The 21,395-nt window shown below is 43.9% G+C and overlaps 1 protein-coding gene across 3 annotated transcripts in view; it reads left to right on the top strand.

Moving 5' to 3' along the window:
- LOC110490507 (GAS2-like protein 3) overlaps positions 1–20,738 on the top strand; it is a 31,788-nt gene extending 11,050 nt beyond the window's left edge. For 2 of the 3 annotated variants that reach the window (XM_036944889.1, XM_036944888.1), the window contains exons 2-9: positions 7,175–7,230; positions 14,070–14,247; positions 14,475–14,593; positions 14,848–14,989; positions 15,651–15,714; positions 16,128–16,269; positions 16,885–16,992; positions 18,116–20,738. In XM_036944889.1, the coding sequence (XP_036800784.1) occupies positions 7,207–7,230; positions 14,070–14,247; positions 14,475–14,593; positions 14,848–14,989; positions 15,651–15,714; positions 16,128–16,269; positions 16,885–16,992; positions 18,116–19,357 (2,019 nt within the window). In that variant the 5' untranslated portion in view covers positions 7,175–7,206 and the 3' untranslated portion in view covers positions 19,358–20,738. Of the gene's footprint in view, positions 1–6,159; positions 6,383–7,174; positions 7,231–14,069; positions 14,248–14,474; positions 14,594–14,847; positions 14,990–15,650; positions 15,715–16,127; positions 16,270–16,884; positions 16,993–18,115 lie in introns of those variants that run through there. The other variant, XM_036944890.1, reaches the window with a different exon arrangement.
- The last annotated feature ends 657 nt before the right edge of the window (positions 20,739–21,395 follow it).

The following is a 21,395-nucleotide window of genomic DNA, read 5'->3' as shown; positions in this document are numbered from 1 at the left end:
TTAACAGTCCGATGGCCTGCAGTTAGAAGCTGTTTTTCATTCTCTCAGTCCCAGCTTTGGTGCCCCTGTACTGTCTCTGCCTTATAGATGGTAGCGGGTTGAACAGGCCGTGGTCCTTGATGATTTTCTTGGCCTTTTTGTGACAGGTTGCTGTAGATGTTCTGGAGGGCAGGCAGTGTGACCCCAGTGATACCTACATACATTCATGATTATAAAATGTTTTCCTAGCCAGGATAGGTTGGTTGGTTTGATAACTCTGGTGTGTTGCCCTAGGGCAGTCATTTAAGCTCACTTTGTTCCGCAGCAGTTCTTCTCTTTCTGCTAAACATATGGCATGCTAGGCTACTGGTTGTCAAAGTACACATTCAAAGGATGCATTCACCAAGGGTTTGAATATTTCATAGTGTCCCCAGCACAAATGTTTCTCTGTTGGCTTAAATGTCTTCTCCTTTGGCCAGGTTTCAACTGGGCTGTGGCCTGTCTGGCTTACAGCGAACGTCTCTATTGTCTCACACTCTACCTGCCAAACCCTCATGGCTAATGACCCCATTCAATATTTCAGTTCTTCTGATATAAAAACGAACATAATTTGAGGGTTGTATTTTCATGGAATCTTATATTACAAGAGTTGACATACTTCTATAGGTAGGGCCTTACAGAAATTACCTCGCTGACCTGACTCAATGAAAATCGTGTGAGAGGGGTCTATCTTTTAGGAGTCCTGTGTAGGGTTACACATTTTGGGGAATATTCAGAGGTGGAAACTCTCTGTGGGAATTTATGTAAATATATGCATATTAATATTAATACCATTTAAATGTAGATGGTTTTTGCACTGGATATATTTACCATATCATATGGAGACATAAACATTTTTACCTTATCATAAGTAGACATAATTGCAAATGATTAAATGTTTCCAATAGAAGTAAAAATAAATAAACAAGTTTAAAAAAAAAAAAGATTTAATTACGAATTTAACTTTAATTGAGTTGACTCTTCACATGGGATGATTTCACTGAACAACAAAAGGGATTATTGAATGATCTGCAATGGTCCATCGCATCTCCCAAAAATGTTTTCAACATTTCAACAACAGTAAAATGATAGTCTAGAAACTAAAGCTTTGGTTATCATCCTCTCAGGCTTCCATGTCTTCTCCCTGAACCTGCTCCAATGTCCACCTCTTGAACATCAGACTGAGGCCTCATCTTCACTGTCACTTTCCAACCTTGAGGATGGCTCAAAAAGTCTACATTTTGCCTGGATGGCCACCAATTTTTCAACCCTTGTATTGGTCAGCCTGTTGCGTGCTTTGGCATGTGTGTTCCCAAACAAGGACCAGTTGCGCTCTGAGGTGGCTGATGTTGGTGGGATTTGGAGGATGATGGAAGCAACAGGGGAAAGAGCCTCAGATCCACCAGGTGGCTGATGAGATATGTTGGCACGACTGCCATATTGCATCTCCATCCCAAAGCCCTAGCTTGGAAGTGTACTTCGCCAGACCGCCAAAAACCTTGCCCTCATCCAGGCCAAGGTGGCAAGACACAGTAGTGATGACACCATAGGCCTTGTTGATCTCTGCACCAGACAGGATGCTCTTGCCAGTATACTTGGGGTCCAACATGTACGCTGCAGCGTGTATGGGCTTCAGGCAGAAGTCTTCACGCTTTTTTGATGTATTTCAGAACTGCAGTTTCCTCTGCTTGGAGCAACAGTGAAGTGGGCAGGAAAGTATGGATTTCTTCGCTTACATCTTCAAGCAGATTCTGATCATCAGATAGGATGGCATCCAGCAAATGAGGTAGATAAAGCATGTCTGATTGGAGGGGTGTATGCTAGGCGAAGAACATTCAGAGATCTCTTTCAATACACATTGCCTTTGAGCATCAGAGGTGAACCAGTTGCATACACAGCTCAAGCAAGACATTCATCAGCATTTCTGATGACGTTTCTCCATTGAGTCAAAAAAACTTCTGATTCCAGGAGGACCATCGATAAGGTGTCTGATTCATCATTTTCACCTCAAATAGAAGTAGTAACTTTTGTCAGAGGGTGTTTGTTGTGAGCGCTGAGGGAACTTTATGCACTTAGCCAGATGATTCTGCATCTTTGTTGCATTCTTCACATATGATTTGGCACAGTATTTGCAAATGTACACAGATTTTCCTTCTACATTAGCTGTGGTGAAATGTCTCCGCCCATCAGAAGGTGCCCATGGCATTTTCCTGTAAAGATTAGTTAGAAGACATTTGTTAAAAAATATATATACAATTCCAGGTACAGATAAATAGTTAAACAGTTAGATTAATCAACTCGTTTGTAAGATACATTTTTTTTTAAATGAAACATGTATGGAAACAGGTAAATTAAGACTCCTCCATTAGCAGGCTCAAGCAACTTAAAACCCACATGGTATCAAAAACTAACTAGCAGAAATTGTCAACAAGTTAGAAATGATTTAGACACACTTTGCAGTAGACTACTATTTACTAGTTAACAAAAAATCATGTATGTTCTATAAAATATATTCACCCCACCCAGTATTGTTATCAAAACTTACCAGAAGGCATGTAGTCCTTGACTCAGTCAGTGTGGTAGTGTGGGCTAAATAGCATCTCATTCTGTGCAAGCTCTTGAGAATCAGCTGTCCATGTGATGGAAGAGTGCACAGTCCATTCTTCCATCATGTGCAGTGCATGCAGAGGGTTGCAATTCCATTGAATTTGGGATAGTTTAACCAAAATATGCCACAAGACCTAGTATTGCCATATGTGTATCCCACAAAAACAGGTTCACTGTTATAAGCTAACTTGTTTTTGATGAATTTAAGCAAAATTCCCGGGCTTAACTTCCCATGAAAAGTTTCTGGAAAAATTCTGGAAAGTTACTGGTAAGTTTCCAACCCTTTGCAACCTTAGTCCTGTGAATATATCCAGTTTAATTCTAGAGGTCTTTGGACTCCTCTACGACAAATGATGAGTCCAGTTTCAAAACAAAGAACAGGATGAGAGGAGGATGCTGAAAGGGTGTTTGGAGGTCTTTGTTAATGACAACAGGATCTATGGTAGCTTTTGTTTTTACTGAGGGCTGAGCCTTTCATGTTAAGGTAAAAGGTTTACCCACTCCCTTCCCCTTTATCCCTGGGATTATCATACAAGCAAATAACCCTCCTTACCTGACCTTCTGCGAGGGTCTTCTTCAGGGCCTCGGACGTCTTGTAGCTTATCTGACCACTTTGATAAAGCCGGTTACAAATTAGCTGACACGTTAGGCCCATATTTGGTGTTTGCATTGTTCCAATTTCCTTTCAGGATTTTCTTTTTTGAATTTTAGGACAATGGAGAACACAAGTCATACAATTTGAAAGGTACAACTAGTCTTGTATACCATCACATTTAAAAAAGTATGTTCCTATCATAAGAGCATTTCAGCATACACACAGAACATTTCCTCAACACCCTCTTTAAGCAAAAGCCCTTTTTCTATTCTGTTGACATCATCCAGTCATAGTTTCAGATGAGGTCATTAACGGCCTTGTCCTTACAACTGACCCATTTTTGAATGCAGCAGCTTCTGCAGTTGTTGCCATCACTGCAATGATCAGATCACAGCCCTCTCCTTGATAATCACAGAATCTCTTCCTGATGACTTTGTCAGTATGGCCATGGAACCCTATTCATTCTGGAAAATGTGTTTAAAGCAAATGTCAACATTTGACACTGTCAGGTTAGATTAGTGCTCTTGGCGGTCTATGGGACATTCTTAGGTACTTCAGTTGGGACTGTCGGGATATTGTTTTCTGAAGGGATGATGTCATCTGCGTTGGCTTACAATTCAGTGGCCTAGCCTATGTTAATCAGCGAGCAAACTCTCCAGATGAATGGGCAAGCTGCCAGTCCTGTCTGCCGCAGCTTAATGGGCACAATCACCCTATAGGAGGCCTAACTCGATACCAGCTCCCTTTGACAGCTTTCATTTGGTTGCCTCAGTTTCAGACTTCAGTAAATCCACAAGTTTTTTACTCCCTACCAGAAGTGTCGACTGTCTTCAAATACCTTCTTTTTTTTTTGACAAGACAAACTTCCCAGCAGCCTCAAAGTGCATGCTGTGGAGCAGAAATAGACTAATCAAACCAGGATGAAGTGGGATTGGCAGGTGTCTCCTCAGTTCACACCTAAAAGTCAAAGAGGGGCTTTCCTGGCGACCCGTCATCTTCAGGACAACTCTTTTTGAAGGACATGGGTTTGAGCCTAAATGATGTACGCTACACTTAGGCCTAATCCTGCCTGAATGCACCTACTCCCATAATGAATACAAGGTCCATTTCTGATGGAGAGGCACCGAATGAAACCTTCAACTGACAGGCCAATTAAGTTGAGACACAAAGGGCTCAGCAGGAGAAGTCGAATGAATGAGGAGTTGGTCGTCTCTGGGGAGAGTGGAGCAGACCCCATTTGGTAGGAGAGCAGGGTAAAAAATAAAAAACCTATGGCCCCATGTGCTGGCTACAGCCCCTTTCCACTCTTACGTTAGACTAGCGCAGCTGTTCCATGCTATTGGTAAATAAGCGAATCACCCCCCCAAGTCAATAATTCGCACACACTTTACAATGCACTGTAAAACAAATGAACATGCAACCCCCCCAACATTGTGTGGTCTCTCGCTGTGCGCTTGAATGCAAATCAAACACATGATGTACATCGACTGCAGCTCCATCCATGTGCCACCTGCCACGTGCTACATTCTACGTGCTGTCTGTAGTATTGTGATCAGTGAGGGTGGATCGTCCATGTCTGGAATAGCCCCTGATCCTCTTAAATGATTAGAGGCAAGATGTTGACCTGCGTGGGGAACATGTGGCCAGTCTACCCCTGCTCCCTCATCCATCTGTGTGTTTTTCCTTCAAGACTACAGAGAGGCTTGGTTAATGTTCCTCTACTTTATTAAACCTTCCCATTTACTTCCTCACAAAAGGAGACCCACCATTTCAATTAATTTAAAGGGCTGTCTTGGTAGGAAGCAGGTTGTAATATCACATCCCGGTTCTATCAAAAACAAAACGCATGAATCAACATCAAGTAAAATGTTATTTGTAGACTAACAGAGAAATGCTTACTTACGGGTCCTTTTCCAACAATGCAGAGTTAAAGATAAGATAAAAAATCTAATGAATTTACCCAACAATGTACCAATGCATAATGTACCAAACAAGGTTTACATTGTGAAGCAATAATAAGCTCCAATGCATATTCATTCAAACATTCATTTTTGCTGGACCCAAAGGTCATTGTTGGAAGACCGGTTTTGATTGAACAAGGCTGCCAAGAGAGAACGGGCGTTGTTCAAGTGTTTCAGCAACCTCTGGAGAATGTGCAAGGCAGCGCCCCATGTCAAGTGTCGAGCCTTGCCCTTTCCGCAGAGACACTCGCACATTCATATCAGCCAACCCAGCAGCATTAAACACATTCTGTTTTTGAATGCCTCTTTTCATTTCTCGCTCCCTCATTCGCATTGACATTTGGTGGGGGGCAGCACATTCTAGAGACGAGTGCTCCCTTTGTCCTCTGCTGTCAGCCACATACTCCTCTCTACTCAAATTAATTGGTTCTCTCTTTCTCCCCCTCTGTTTGTCTACTGTCCAGTAGTTTAGACCTACTGATCTGCTCCAGGAGCAAGTCTTGCCAGGGTTCCAACTATGGCAGTGCTTGTCACCTTTTAGCAAATCAGGACATGCGCACTGGCCTGAGCACCCACATAAGCATTAGACAATGAACACTTTGGTCCAGCCAGTATTCTGAGGGCATCCCAGATCAGGGACAGTCGCAATGTGTAATTTGATCCCTGGCCCTTGCCCTTTCCTCTTCTGTCTTCCCCACACCATACTTTCCCCTTGCTATCATGTTGTTGTTGTTGTTTGTTTTTTTTTGGGGGGGGGGGGGAAGTGGCTGGTTCCCCTGCCCCCTAGCGCTCCATTTCCACTAGCTCATTGCAGGGAGCTCCCAGGGTAGGTGCAGAGTTGGGGGATGATGGACGCGTGGGGGGCCTGGAAGGGGGGATGCTGTGTAACAATGGGTGCTTTGTGAGAGGAGGACTGGCCGTCGCAGGAGTGGGGGGCCTCTGCAGCGCTGAGCAGAGCCACTTCATTAGTCAAGGCTCTCCCTCCTCCCTCCATTCTCTCTCTCCTCCTCCTGTCATTCTCTCGCTCGCTGTCGACATAACACACTCTGAAGTCTGGAACCAGCCAGTAGGAGCCTGCGTGGTTTGTGTTGCGCTTTCTGTTTTCCGGTCAGAAGCAGGGTGGAGACGGGGTTTTTCCGACTATCTGAGGGTTCTACGCAGCTCTTTTCGTACATGACTACTGTCTTCCTCCTGTCCTAAGGTAATTCTGCTTGTCTGCACTGCTGTCATCTTGTCCTCTGCCAAGAGCAACGCATCACAGATGAGACATTAATTGATTTCTCTCATGCTGTGTCAGAGTAACTGTATGCACATTTTTGTGCACGTAAGGAGCGGTCTATCAGATGACAACAGCGTATTAAGTAGCTGCAATGTGAATCTATCATTAGGGTTGCAAAATTCTGGGAACTTTCAATAAATTCCCTGGTTTTACAGAAATCCTGGTGGAGGATTCTGGATTTTTTTGCTTCTTCCCACCTGATTCCGGGAATCCTCCAACTGGGATTTCAGGGAAAACCAGTGAATTTATTGAAAGTAACCGGAATTTTGCAACCCTATCTATGACATTGAAATGCGGTCATAGTGCTAGGGTTTTAGTTTGTGCTGCCTGCCCCTTGGGTCTATGGTGACGTTTGAGTACTGAAGCTCAGCCCAGTAGAGAAGTTTAAATTGGGTGGGTTGCTGAGGGAGAAAGGGAGCTGTTTTGGGGTGTGTATATGTTGGGGGGGGGGGGGGCTGTGTTTCTTGTTAAATAAACTGTCAAGAGGCTAGCTAGTATAGTGCAGCTCATTGTCTTTCGCTCTCCTTCTCTCGTTCTCATACACACACACACACACCTTTGGGCCAAGGAGATGGTTATGGGTCTGGGTAATCCCCTACATCCTGGGAGGAAGGAGGGAGAGCTTTACATTTTGTAAACATTCTGATATATTAGTTTAATTCGTATATCTGTTTTCTATAATTGTTATACTTAATAGCCTCGTGTCTGTTTCAGGATGAAAAGGTGAATCTCCTCTGATTGCAGCGATGGCAGTGCAGGCTGGCATACAGGTAAGAAAATGACTTATGAACATACAAGGATTTTTGGAAAGTTTTTTGTTGTTCAGAAGGGGTAACTCCTTTTCTCTCAAAGGCCCAGTCCAAAGACCTCTTCTCATACCGTGGCCCCGATCCCTGCTGTATTTACATATCTAAAGGATAGGAGCAGCAGTCAGGTGTTAGCAAAACGGCTCGGCTACAATGGCAAAGCAAAATCATGACCTTCTCGTCAGTTTAGGACCCTTCACGAGTTATTCAAAATCTCTAACGCTTTCCTGGTTTAGTTTGTCCAAGGCTGCCCAACCCTCTTCCTGGAGATCTACTCTCCTGTATGTTTTCAGTCCAACCCTAATTTAGCATATCTGATTCAGCTAGTTAAGGTCTTGTTGAGCAGCTAATGAGTAGAATCAGGTGTTAAAGTAGGGTTGGACTGAACCCACAGGACGGTAGATCCAGGAAGAGGGTTGGGCAGCCCTGAGCTAGTCTATTCAGGAGGCGGATTGACACCAATCACTTTATTGTTTTTACTGGTCTTATCTCCAGCAACATAATCTGTTTGTTCTCAAGGCCGTCTGATATCTGAGCAGGCCAATAAACCCTGTGGGCAGGGCCGTAACTACATATGAGGACAGAGGAATGGATCTCATACATGTTTTTTTAAATACATTTTTTGGGGGGGAACACAGTCAGGGTCTCAACTTACTGTTGAGTTAGGATCGTAGAATACACTTGGTGCCATTTTGTGCATAAGCAGTTTTCCAATTATGTTACTCACCAATGGCAGTAAAAAAAAAATATTGGTAAATTAGTTTAGCCAACTATCTAAACTTGTAGTAATCATGGCTGAATTACCGACACCCTGCGTGTGCCCAAAAAAATGTCAAAGTTCATTTGTTTACTTTTTGTCAATAAAGTAATTTTGCTGCAAACAGATCCCTCTGTACGTATTAATTGTATAGCTTATAGGCTATGTGTTTGTAGATGGACTGAGGTGAATGAAGCAACAGCAACCAATGTCATAATGGCTAGGGTTATTTTTGCTGTTCTTCAAATAGCAAATAGTTCCCCCCTGTCCAGACCTCACTAAAACTCAGACCTTGGTTACGGCCCTGCCTGTGGGGTTTCTCCTCTCTGAGTCAAAGGTCATCAAGAACCATGGGAAGATTTCACAACTAGGAGGAGCATAAAGGACTAGCAGGTGTAACTCTGGCCCTGTTTGAATCCTTCCTTCCTCTCGTCCTTGACGTTATCACTGATCTGATGTAGGGCTGGGAATTGCCAGGGGCCTCGCGATACAATATTATCATGATGTGTCGGTGCCGATACTATATGAATTGCGATTCAATACTGTGATTTTATTATGCTTTGATGTTCCAAACATATTGCTCACCCTATGTCTGCTGCAGAGGGATGAGAGAACCATGACAAAATGAGTGTTGATCAGTCATTGAACTAAAAGTGCTGAAACCATGTTGGCTTACTATTTTATAAAGAAGACGGAGAACAAGATTTCGGATGAAAAATACTGGCATTTTGGCACAGGCACAGTGAAAATATAAATTATAATATTGTCCAAAATATTATTGTGATATGTATTTTTCCCCCATCACTAATCTGATGTGACATTATTAGTGAAAGCAATGTAGTGGAAACAGTTTTTTGCACTCAAATCATGTGATTCCGTTAAGGAAGGGTGAAAGGATGCATTTGAGAAGTATTCAAACTCATTGGCTTGGTGTCTGTCTTGTGATCACACCAACATGCAATCGAGAGGCCTAGTATGTGTACATATATGCGATCCACATCATTTGATTTCTTCATTAAGAACGAGTTAGGAATGTAGATTTTCTGTTTAAAATCCCTTTTCTATGTTCCATTAAGAGGGAGCTTTAAAGTCCAATGTTTGTAAGAGTTTTAATCTCCCTCCCCTATCTGCCATATTTACCAGGATTATGCTGTGTTTGTTTACACAATTAGCCTACTTGCCTGTACACAGTACCTTGCCTGTACACTTATGCTGAAAACTAAACGTATACTTGGGAGGAGTCTAAAGTTTTCACAGTACCCAAAACTATTTAGCAATTTTATTTGGACACAGGAAAGGTGGTAGGTATTCTACTGCACAAGGACTACCGCTAAGGATCAGTTGAATTGATGTCTAACTACAATAAGCCCACGTGAGGGCTACTAAAGCTTTAATTTCTGTGAAACCTGCATCCAGTCAGGTGACGCTGGAGAGGTCACCACAGGTAATCCCCAATGGTGTGGTGGTAATCTCCACATGTTTATGTAACTCAAACTCTCCCCTCCTCGTTGCCTTTTCTCTAATTAGCTGTATTCAGTGCGAGTAAGATGGAAAACAACATAAGTTGTGGGGTTGCCTTGCCCAAAGCACCAGCCAGGCACCTTATCCTTAGAACACAGTTATGTAAGGGAGAGGGGGTTGGGGAGGAGGAGGAGTTGCGAGAATTTCTTCTAATTTTTGTGTTTTAATTAAATGCACCTCTTTTTGACAACCAGACAGCATTTTAAATGCTTTCTACTGAGCAGGGCCATTTACGCTCTCACTCTCTTTCTCTCTCACACCTCTTGCTCTCTCATATCTTATTTTTCTCACTTTCTCTTTCTCTCACTTTCTTTCGCGCTCACTTTCTCTCTCATACTCTCTTTCTTCTCAGTCTGGGATGTTTTCTGTGACGTCAAATATCTCCAACAGTGAACTTGACTCGCCCTCGTTCTCTACCCCCACTGAAGTTTTTGAGTCACTCAAATGGGATCGTGGAAAAACTCCCAAAGAACAACCGAGACCTTTCTGTGAGGCTAAACCCAGGGAAAGTGTCAATCATGATATGCCAATGAGGGTGTGGGAGAGAGGCAGCGATAGCGGATATACTGTCAGCTGTGTGTTATTTATTTATTTATTTATTTATTTATTTGTCACCTTTATTTAACCAGGTAGGCAAGTTGAGAACAAGTTCTCATTTACAATTGCGACCTGGCCAAGATAAAGCAAAGCAGTTTGACACATACAACAACACAGAGTTACACATGTAATAAACAAACAGAGTCAATAATACAGTAGAAAAATACATCTATATACAATGTGAGCAAATGAGGTAAGATAAGGGAGGTAAAGGCAAAAAAAAAGGCCATGGTGGCGAAGTAAATACAATATAGCAAGTAAAACACTGGAATGGTAGATTTGCAAGGTAGAGATAGAAATAATGAGGTGCAAAGGAGCAAAATAAATAAATACAGTAGGGGGAGAGGTAGTTGTTTGGGCTAATTTATAGATGGGCTATTTACAGGTACAGTAATCTGTGAGCTGCTCTGACAGCTGGTGCTTAAAGCTAGTGAAGGAGATACAGTGCCTTGCGAAAGTATTCGGCCCCCTTGAACTTTGCGACCTTTTGCCACATTTCAGGCTTCAAACATAAAGATATAAAACTGTATTTTTTTGTGACGAATCAACAACAAGTGGGACACAATCATGAAGTGGAACGACATTTATTGGATATATCATACTTTTTTAACAAATCAAAAACTGAAAAATTGGACGTGCAAAATTATTCAGCCCCTTTACTTTCAGTGCAGCAAACTCTCTCCAGAAGTTCAGTGAGGATCTCTGAATGATCCAATGTTGACCTAAATGACTAATGATGATAAATACAATCCACCTGTGTTTAATCAAGTCTCCGTATAAATGCACCTGCACTGTGATTAGTCTCAGAGGTCCGTTAAAAGCGCAGAGAGCATAATGAAGAACAAGGAACACACCAGGCAGGTCCGAGATACTGTTGTGAAGAAGTTTAAAGCCGGATTTGGATACAAAAAGATTTCCCAAGCTTTAAACATCCCAAGGAGCACAGTGCAAGCGATAATATTGACATGGAAGGAGTATCAGACCACTGCAAATCTACCAAGACCTGGCCGTCCCTCTAAACTTTCAGCTCATACAAGGAGAAGACTGATCAGAGATGCAGCCAAGAGGCCCATGATCACTCTGGATGAACTGCAGAGATCTACAGCTGAGGTGGGAGACTCTGTCCATAGGACAACAATCAGTCGTATATTGCACAAATCTGGCCTTTATGGAAGAGTGGCAAGAAGAAAGCCATTTCTTAAAGATATCCATAAAAAGTGTTGTTTAAAGTTTGCCACAAGCCACCTGGGAGACACACCAAACATGTGGAAGAAGGTGCTCTGGTCAGATGAAACCAAAATTGAACTTTTTGGCAACAATGCAAAACGTTATGTTTGGCGTAAAAGCAACACAGCTGAACACACCATCCCCACTGTCAAACATGGTGGTGGCAGCATCATGGTTTGGGCCTGCTTTTCTTCAGCAGGGACAGGGAAGATGGTTAAAATTGATGGGAAGATGGATGGAGCCAAATACAGGACCATTCTGGAAGAAAACCTGATGGAGTCTGCAAAAGACCTGAGACTGGGACGGAGATTTGTCTTCCAACAAGACAATGATCCAAAACATAAAGCAAAATCTACAATGGAATGGTTCAAAAATAAACATATCCAGGTGTTAGAATGGCCAAGTCAAAGTCCAGACCTGAATCCAATCGAGAATCTGTAGAAAGAACTGAAAACTGCTGTTCACAAATGCTCTCCATCCAACCTCACCGAGCTCGGGCTGTTTTGCAAGGAGGAATGGGAAAAAAATTTCAGTCTCTCGATGTGCACAACTGATAGAGACATACCCCAAGCGACTTGCAGCTGTAATCGCAGCAAAAGGTGGCGCTACAAAGTATTAACTTAAGGGGGCTGAATAATTTTGCACGGCCAATTTTTCAGTTTTTGATTTGTTAAAAAAGTTTGAAATATCCAATAAATGTCGTTCCACTTCATGATTGTGTCCCACTTGTTGTTGATTCTTCACAGAAAAATACAGTTTTATATCTTTATGTTTGAAGCCTGAAATGTGGCAAAAGGTCGCAAAGTTCAAGGGGGCCGAATACTTTCGCAAGGCACTGTAAGTGTTTCCAGTTTCAGAGATTGTTGTAGTTCGTTCCAGTCATTGGCAGCAGAGAACTGGAAGGAGAGGCGGCCAAAGGAATAATTGGTTTTGGGGGTGACTAGAGAGATACATCTCCTGGAGCGCGTGCTACGGGTGGGTGCTGCTATGGTAACCAGCGAGCTGAGATAAGGGGGGACTTTACCTAGCAGGGTCTTGTAGATGACCTGGAGCCAGTGGGTTTGGCGACGAGTAGGAAGCGAGGGCCAGCCAACGAGAGCGTACAGGTCACAGTGGTGGGTAGTATATGGGGCATTGGTGACAGACTGTGATAGACTGCATCCAATTTATTGAGTAGGGTATTGGAGGCTATTTTGTAAATGACATCGCCTGAAGTCGAGGATCGGTAGGAACGGTCAGTTTTACAAGGGTATGTTTTGCAGCATGAGTGAAGGATGCTTTGTTTGCGAAATAGGAAGCCAATTCTAGATTTAACTTTGGATTGGAGATGTTTGATGTGAGTCTGGAAGGAGAGTTTACAGTCTAACCAGACACCTAGGTATTTGTAGTTGTCCACATATTCTAAGTCAGAACCGTCCAGAGTAGTGATGTTGGACGGGCTGGCAGGTGCAGGCAGCGATTGGTTGAAGAGCATGCTTTTAGTTTTACTTGTATTTAAGAGCAATTGGAGGCCAAGGAAGGAGAGTTGTATGGCATTGAAGCTCGTCTGGAGGGTTGTTAGCACAGTGTCCAAAAAAGGGCCAAAAGTATACAGAATGGTGTCGTCTGCGTAGAGGTGGATCAGAGACTCACCAGCAGCAAGAGCGACATCATTGGTGTATACAGAGAATTGAACCCTGAGGCACCCCCATAGAGACTGCCAGAGGCCCGAACAACAGGCCCTCCGATTTGACACACTGAACTCTATCAGAGAAGAGCGAGGCAATCATTTGAGAAACCAAGGCTATCAAGTCTGCCAATGAGAATGTGGTGATTGACAGAGTCGAAAGCCTTGGCCAGATCAATGAATACGGCTGCACAGTATTGTTTCTTATCAATGGCGGTTAAGATATCGTTTAGGACCTTGAGCGTGGCTGAGATGCACCCATGACCAGCTCTGAAACCAGATTGCATAGCGGAGAAGGTATGGTGGGATTTAAAATGGTCGGTTATCTGTTTATTAACTTGGCTTGGATTTCCTTTCCCTCACTGCAAGTGGAATATCACCGCAGACATCTAGTAGGCCGTCTCAGAGGACTTGCTTGTCTCGACAATATCCTATTTCTATTCTTCTTCCATTTTAGAGTCTTACAAAACGCTGCTCAATCTCCAAGGCAACCTTTCCTCCGTCTATTTGCACTTCAATCTTATTAGTGTAGCTGGATAGTTTTTTGGGGGTGGCCAAATGTCGAAATTGTATACTGATGAATATCAACATGTTTGAAATTGATATGCTTGAATCATGTTATTCTTGCCCTGACGAAGGCGCAGTCTGTGTGCCAGGGGCTGAGTTCTCGTAGCCTGTGTGAGTGAAGTATTTTGGATTTCTCCCCCGGCCTATCCCACTGCCAACAGAGTCTAAACCCACTTCCAGTGATCCGTGCAGCTCCTTTAGTCTACGAGCATTTGGATACAATCACTATCGTGCTGGAATCTATTCTGAAAATGACATCCTTTGCCAGGCTGACACCACTTGTAATATAATGGAAGGGTTGCATGACGGATGAATGTAAGCGATATGCTAGGAACATTTAATTGTCAGCCCCCAAAACCTTTTTCTGCACTCTCTCCCCATAGTAATGGCACTAGCTGGTGGTAGTTTGTCACTCAATGTGTCCTCTATCTTTCTCTTTCTATCTTTAACCCCCCCCCCCCCTTGCAGGTGTGGTTCAGGGAGAAGTTTGACACGCCCCTGCAGAGTCCACGCAGCCCTTTGACGCTGCGCCATGGGCCGGGCTTGGCCGATGTCTTCCAGTATGACCAGTGGCTGGCCGTGCGCCACGAAGCCACACTGGTACCCATGCAAGAGGACCTGGCCATCTGGCTCACCGGGATGCTGGGTAAGACCAGGAGGGTTAAGGGGGAAATAATTCAAAAAGTGTGTCGTCATCTTGTTTCTGTGGCATTATTTGTACCCTGAACCTGGCAATGGAAGTTTTTGGATGTGCAGCCTAGAATTCTTCCTTTTGTTAATCATTTGGCCTTAAATGTCTCGCCCTGTCACTCACCCCTCACTCCCAACAATAAACACTAACACACTATTTTCCTCTCTGTATCTGATACACAGGAGAGGAGGTGAGAGCGGAGAGCTTCATGGCGGAGCTGAACAATGGGGTGAAGCTGTGTCAGCTAATCGGAGCTTTGCAGAGCAGGATCTCGCGGAGCGGCGCCTCGGATATGGGCAAGGTGAGTTGTGGGGACAGGAATGGCAGGGGGAACAGGATATTAAGGAAAAGTAGGCGAGTGGGGAGAGTGGTAAGGATAGGGTAGTTTGAGTTGGTGGTCTGTTTCCCATCTGAAACGAGTTGGTGCGTTTGGTTCTGAAATTATTGTTTTTTCTGTCCATTTGAAAATATCATGGTCATATGTCAACTATGTCAACTGTGATGCAATGCATGTGTGGTTCATTTGTTATACTTTTTGAATGCTTTTCCCTGCAGTTGTTTCCCATGAAGAAGGTGGCATGCAAGTGCAATGCCTCTCCAGGGTCCTTTTTCGCCCGTGACAACACTGCCAACTTCCTGGTCTGGTGTCGCCGCATAGGCGTGGAAGAGACGTACCTGTTTGAATCAGAGGGCCTAGGTACGTGTTTTAGTTTGGTGGGGAGGCTGTACTGACCAGTAGGCACAGTAAGTAGGAGCTAATCACAAACGGCCATCGCTCCAGACAGTTTTGAAGTGCATATTTGGTGGGGGGTTTTCCGGCAGCCTCTAGTTAGCTTAGCATTCTAGCATGAATGTCCACAGGTATCAATCAAACCAAAACCCATTCAGTCTTGTGTAATCAGTGGAGCAGAACCATGGTTGTACAGTTGAGGTAGGGTCCAACTCCATTCCATCCCACCACTCTTGTAACATACTACATTATCCTTGGAGTTAATTAATGTTACTATATTACCCTAGGAGTTGATTAATACATTACTATGTTGCCCTTGGAGTTTGATACATTACTACATTACCCTGGGAGTTGATTAATTGCTCCTTAGCTTAATCGGTTCAAAGGAACATGGGCTGAGTTGTAAGCCTTTAATGACTGAACGGAGCAGATGCCTCCACTGCAGCCATTGTCTGGCTTTTGTTTAAGCCATCCTCCTTAATAACATAATAGGATCCACCATAGAGAGCAATTAACATAAGTTCTCTATGTGGACACCTCCTCATTATAAGTAATGGGTTTGTGACACTGCTGCTATACTATACAACCATGTCATCTCTCTACAGTATGTATTTTCTCTGTCTCTCAGTTCTGCACAAAGATCCCAGGCAGGTGTGTCTGTGTCTGCTAGAGATTGGCCGCATCGTCTCCAAGTAAGTTTCCCTTGGTTGATAGATGATGTACAGTACCAGTCAAAAGTTTGGACATGCCTACAGTGATTCCATGTGTTATTTCATAGTTGTGATGTCTACTATTATTCTACAATGTATAAAATAGTTTTAAAAAATAAAGAAAAACCCTTGAATGAGTAGGTGTGTCCAAACTTTTGACTGGTACTGTGTGCTGTAGGTGTTGCACTGTGACAAATGTAAGATAAGATCATTCTAGAACATGACCACCACATTTTGTTTTGATCTTTTTGATCCTGTAGTTATGCAATGTGGTATGTTGCAGCTGTTTTGGGGTAGAAAGATGGACAATGCAGCAAAAGTGAATATGTGTGGCATCTTTTTTCAATTCCTAACAGTCCCTTTAAAGCACTGTACTGATCTGTTTTTCTCCATAGGTATGGTGTAGAGCCTCCGGTGCTGGTGAAACTAGAGAAGGAGATTGAGCTGGAGGAGACCCTGCTGAAGACGACAGAGCCTGCTACTGCAGTCAAAACCTTCACGGTGTGCTGCCAGCACGGGGGCCTTTTCCAGCCTGGTGTAAGTCATTCCAGGAGTTAAAACTGTGCTATTGTCAAATTTCTACTGACTAAATAGGGACTCGACTCTCCACTTTCCTCTCCTCTCATCTCTCTTGTTGTTCTATTAAAATAGTTAGTTGGTGACCCAGTTCATCAGATCCAAAATGGAGGCAGCGGTGGCTCTAGTTGCCTCACTGCTCAGGGCTGTATGAGTCATTATGGTCCTCGTGATGCTCCATCCATCTGGGGTCATGTGACTCTGTAGCCTGTGGCACCAATGCAGCTCAGTCACAACATCAACAAACATCAGAAGAACACTTCCTGTGTCCACAGCCTAAGCTGCATGACACTTAGCCTTTGATTAGTGTGTTTGCCAAAGCGGTCCTCTTAAACTACAGTATTCAGAGGCTGCTACTGAGTGCTGCTCTCTAGCCTTTCAAGTCTTTGCAACTTAAAATTGGTTCATTTGAGTTCATCGGTTCATTGCGTTTTCCTGTTAGCAACTGTGCTTTCTCCTTAGGCGATGGGTTAATGAAACAGGGTTTCTCAATGTTTTAGAAAATGTCTTTCCCATGTTCTTGCTTCCTTAGCCAGGACTCTATAGGCCCATGTTAATTCTCCCTCTGTGTTACAGGAGCAACATCTGACGGACGAGCCTCCGTGTAACTGCTCCCAGAGAGTATCTATTGAATACCTGTCAGAGGGCCGTTACAGACTGGGAGACAAGACCCTCTTCATCCGGGTGAGCAGCACACACTGTATAGTGTGACACACTGAACTCTCCCAAGCATTGAACACAAGTTGTTGGGGTCAATTCCACTGCTAAGTGAGCATTAGACCTGTAGCTAGTGACACACCCTTTCTGTCCTCTGCCAAGAGACCAGGAAACATCTCTCTACCGTAACCTCATTCATTACCTGGCCATTAATCCAAAGGTTCAGTCTCGGTGTCTGGCACAAGCTTGGCTGTGTCAGCACCGTAGAAATTAAATTACTACACTTGATGTAATTCTATGGTCAGTACCTGTCGTCTGGTCCTTTTTATACCTTCACATACTATAGACCAGATGGTCTCAAGTCTACAAGACTAACCTACTACATAGACCAGAGAGTCTTGTAGACTTGAGACCAACCTACTACATAGACCAGAGAGTCTTGTAGACTTGAGACCAACCTGTTATATAGACTAGATAGTTCTGTAGACTTGAGACAAAGCATTTTGGAAAAGTCAAGTAAGCTTATTATCAATGTTGGGTATTTAAGGCTGATAAAATGGTGATACAACTGGAAAGTAAAAAACCACGCCAAGTATAAAAAGCAGCGTTGTAGGATAAAGGAAGCTGTAAACGTCTGTCTCAGTTGCTCATGGTTCCACACAGCAGCAGATCACACCCTAAGCTCATTAGGGAAGCAGAATGGATCTCGTTAGTACTGGACAGGAGGTCGGGCCAAGGAACAGCGTTAACTTATTGGCCAAGGAACAGCGTTAACTTATTGGCCAAGGAACAGCGTTAACTTATTGGCCAAGGAACAGCGTTAACTTATTGGCCAAGGAACAGCGTTAACACTTCCATTAAACAGCAGCTGAAAAAATAGATGGTAGCTGGAGATAGTAGTTGGCAGCACTGTAGAAATTAGTTGGTGGTAGTAGGAGTGAGTAGTGAGAAGTTAGTAGTGGTGGTAGGTGGTGAGTAGTGGTGGTATAGTGGTTCCTGCTTTAAAAGCTGTGCGCTTACACCGTGGGATTTAGAGGTAATTTGACGTTTAGCACGGTACCCTGCGTCACCACTTCACTGTTAACCCTTTAAAGAGACCAACTGAAATGTCTCACATTTATCCCTGTCTCTCCCTCTCTCACTGTGGTAGATGCTGCATGGGAAGCATGTGATGGTGCGTGTGGGGGGTGGCTGGGACACCCTAAGGGGTTTCCTGCTCAAGTACGACCCTGGCCGGGTGCTCCAGTTCACCACTCTGGAGCAGAAGATCCTGGCATACCAGAAGGGGCCACCGGGCTACGGCTCTGCAGCAGCGGCCCCTCTACCTGACATGGACCCTCTTGCTGCAGTCAACCTCATCCCCTCGTCTTCCTCCTCGTCTTCCTCTGGTTCGGCCTCCAAAGCTACCTGCACCCCCGTCTCGACCCCAACTCTGCCCAGGAAAGCAGCCGCAGCACCCAAAAAGATCCTGCAGATGCCCCTTCCCTCCCCCAAGAAGCCCACCCAGAAGCCCTTGCCAATCCCCAAGAAGGTGGCTGCTGTGTCACCCACCCTGTCTTCACAGCAGGGCCCAAGCCCTTCACTTCACAGTGGCAAGAGCCAGCAGACGGCACCACTGCTACATTACTCTTCTGCCCCCAAGCTGAAGCTCAGGCCGTCCCCTTGCGGCGCCCTCTCCCAGCCCCGTAGCCCTGTGTGCCCCGAGCCCTCCTGTAAATGTCCTAAACCCTCCTCCACTCCATCCACCCACACCTCCATCACAGTGCCTCGCCCCGCCACAGCCCCATCGAGGGTCCCCTTCCAGAAAGATGGCCGACCCCCAACCGGCGCCACCCAACGCCGCTTGTCTCAGAGGCTGCCCACCTCCCCGGCCTCACGCCTTCGTCTGGATGTTGCAAGACTGGTTCGTCCAACCCCCCGGGTGGCTGTGCCAACACCCAGGCCTGCAACGGCCCAACCCACCAGGGCACTAACCCCTACCTCCAGGACTGCCACAACAGCCCTGCCCAAATCCAACATCTCGCTCCCCAAGAGCAAAGACACAACAGCCAAAAGCCAGGCCCAAACCAGGTTCATCCCCAAAGTGGTTGTGCCTCCATGTGGTGGCACCCCTGGGTGGGTACCAGGGGCCCCTAGTGTCTCTTCCGCTGTTGGCAAGACCAACCAGAGAACGGTACCAACTGCACAGAGGGCAGGACGGAGGCAAGCGCCTACCACCAACACCCCCTCTCTCAAACCAGAGCCCACCAAAACGGCCCCCCGAAAAACCAGCCCCAACATCAAAGCCCTCCCCTCCCAAAAGAACACTGCTCTCACGAAGAAGACCCAACTCAAGAACAAAAGCGAGGACCCTTATTTTGAAATGAACGGTAGAAGGCATCAGAAAACGTGAGACGTAGTTGGGCGACGTAGTAACGTGACGGGGAGGGACTGTACTGTCTTACTGAACATTAATGCTTCCATCATGGTATTTGTCTGAAAAAGTCCCCAACCAGGATTCAGCAGAACACCAATGTCCACACAAATATATACCCAACCGGGTATAGATGCAGCAACTGTCAAGACACAAGCTAGTGTGTAACTTTCAAATGCCATTTGCAATCTACCATTTTTATGTTTGATTCTTTTGGTTAGATTTTTTTTTGTTACTTTGTCTCCTTTTATTGTCCTTTTGTCAAAAGCTCATGCTTCAATAGCATTTTACAAGATGTAAATTTTTATACTGTCTTTGAATGGGTTGAGAAGTGAGTGATACTGATTTTATCTGAGGTCAGCTCAATTCAGTCTTTAGCCTAACAGAAACACTCAATGGAAGTGTTGTCAACCAACATCCCTTCAACAGCCTTTTGTTTCTTATCCTTTTTCCATCATTTGAGTGTTTTTGAAAGCTTTCTAACTTCTATTCGTATGTCTTGAGGTTCCCTACAGAGGGTTCTATCTTTGTCCATCTGATCTGATACATATTTTTTCTCTGCATATAAAAGTTTGACTTTTAAACATTGACATTTTCTTTTCAGAAAGGGTCATTTCTGTGCAAAGCAGAGCTAAGTAAGGCAGCACACTTTGAACATTTGCTTTTTGAGTTTTCAATATTCATTACAAGCAGGTTACTGTAACCAAAGTTTCACGTTTGACAGAAAATATAACTGGACTGAATGTTTGTCCTCTGTGTGGATAAGCATTTCATTGATGGAGGTATGATTGAATACAGACGTTTGTTTCTCTTTGTCACAGACTGGATGATGAATGTGGTATTTTCCATTTTAGAGGTCAAATTAAGCACTGTTGGAATGTTTTTCGTGTGCCTTTAGGAATTACTGTTGTTGCTGAGTGGCTTTAAGAATGTACTAGAAACTAGGGTTTTAATATTTGTTTTTACAAATGAGAATTGCACAAAGTACAAGCACTCGGACTGAGTTTTTTAAAAATTATTACATGGTCAAATCTCATGAATTACTACTGATAATAATATGCCTGTAAAACATCCTTTGAACACATAGTAGACAACAAAGGGACAAGCGAAGCCCTTAATCATTTTACAGAGGGGGAAGTTAACGTGAGGTAGATTTTAATTTGTTTATTTTCATTGATCATGTTTTCACTTTTCTATGTGAGCTTCATGTCTAAGTTACTTTATCTGTTTTCTTGGTCAGCACTTTATTAAAACCTCTTGGTGCGTTTGTCACTTTGAATGTTGATTCTGTTGATTTGTGTTGTCTGATCTACCTTTGTTACATTGTCCAATAAAAGGCCAAACGTTGGCAGACTTCCTGTAAAACATGTCTGCGCTTCATAATTGACAGTAACATTTGAAGTCAGTGGAAAGGATATTGATATTGACTTAATTTCCAGGAACTAAGCATACTCATACCCTTTTCACCCTTTTCTTGTGCTAACCATACTTCGCTGGCTTTCACATTGTCCTTTCCAGCTTAGTCTTAGAAACTACAATGGATGCGTAACCAGGCTGGCACAGTAGAGCGTGGCTTGGCCTAGAATCATCCTAGGGTTTGGCTCAGTAGTGTGAAAAAGGTATGAGTAGATGTGCAGCTGAAGTACTAGAAGGTCTTTGAAAGTTGATCTGTGCAGTCAGAGTAGAGCCATATACTTAATTCAATATGGATTCATATTTCCACTAGTCCTTGGTTACCACTTCATTTACTTGATCAGCTCAGTGATGGCTGCTTTATTGAGGAACATTTTTACTCCATGTGATGGTTGGTTGTCTTAGCTGGGGACCTTAAAACAGCAATCAGCAGTTGAAACAATAACAAATTGTCCTCCCTGTTTTGGTAAAAAGCTGACAACTGGAGATGGAGAAATGTAACCACTGAAATCCATAGAGCTATGGTTGCAAGGAGTGACCATCTGTAATATACAAATTATAGTTTTAACCATGTTTTGAGGTTATATGGTGTTTACATTTACTT

Source organism: Oncorhynchus mykiss, chromosome 15, assembly GCF_013265735.2.
Source record: "Oncorhynchus mykiss isolate Arlee chromosome 15, USDA_OmykA_1.1, whole genome shotgun sequence".
In the NCBI taxonomy this organism is placed as follows: Eukaryota; Metazoa; Chordata; class Actinopteri; order Salmoniformes; family Salmonidae; genus Oncorhynchus; species Oncorhynchus mykiss.
The sequence above is the reverse complement of the archived record's forward strand: the minus strand, read 5'-3'. Positions and strand labels throughout refer to the sequence as shown.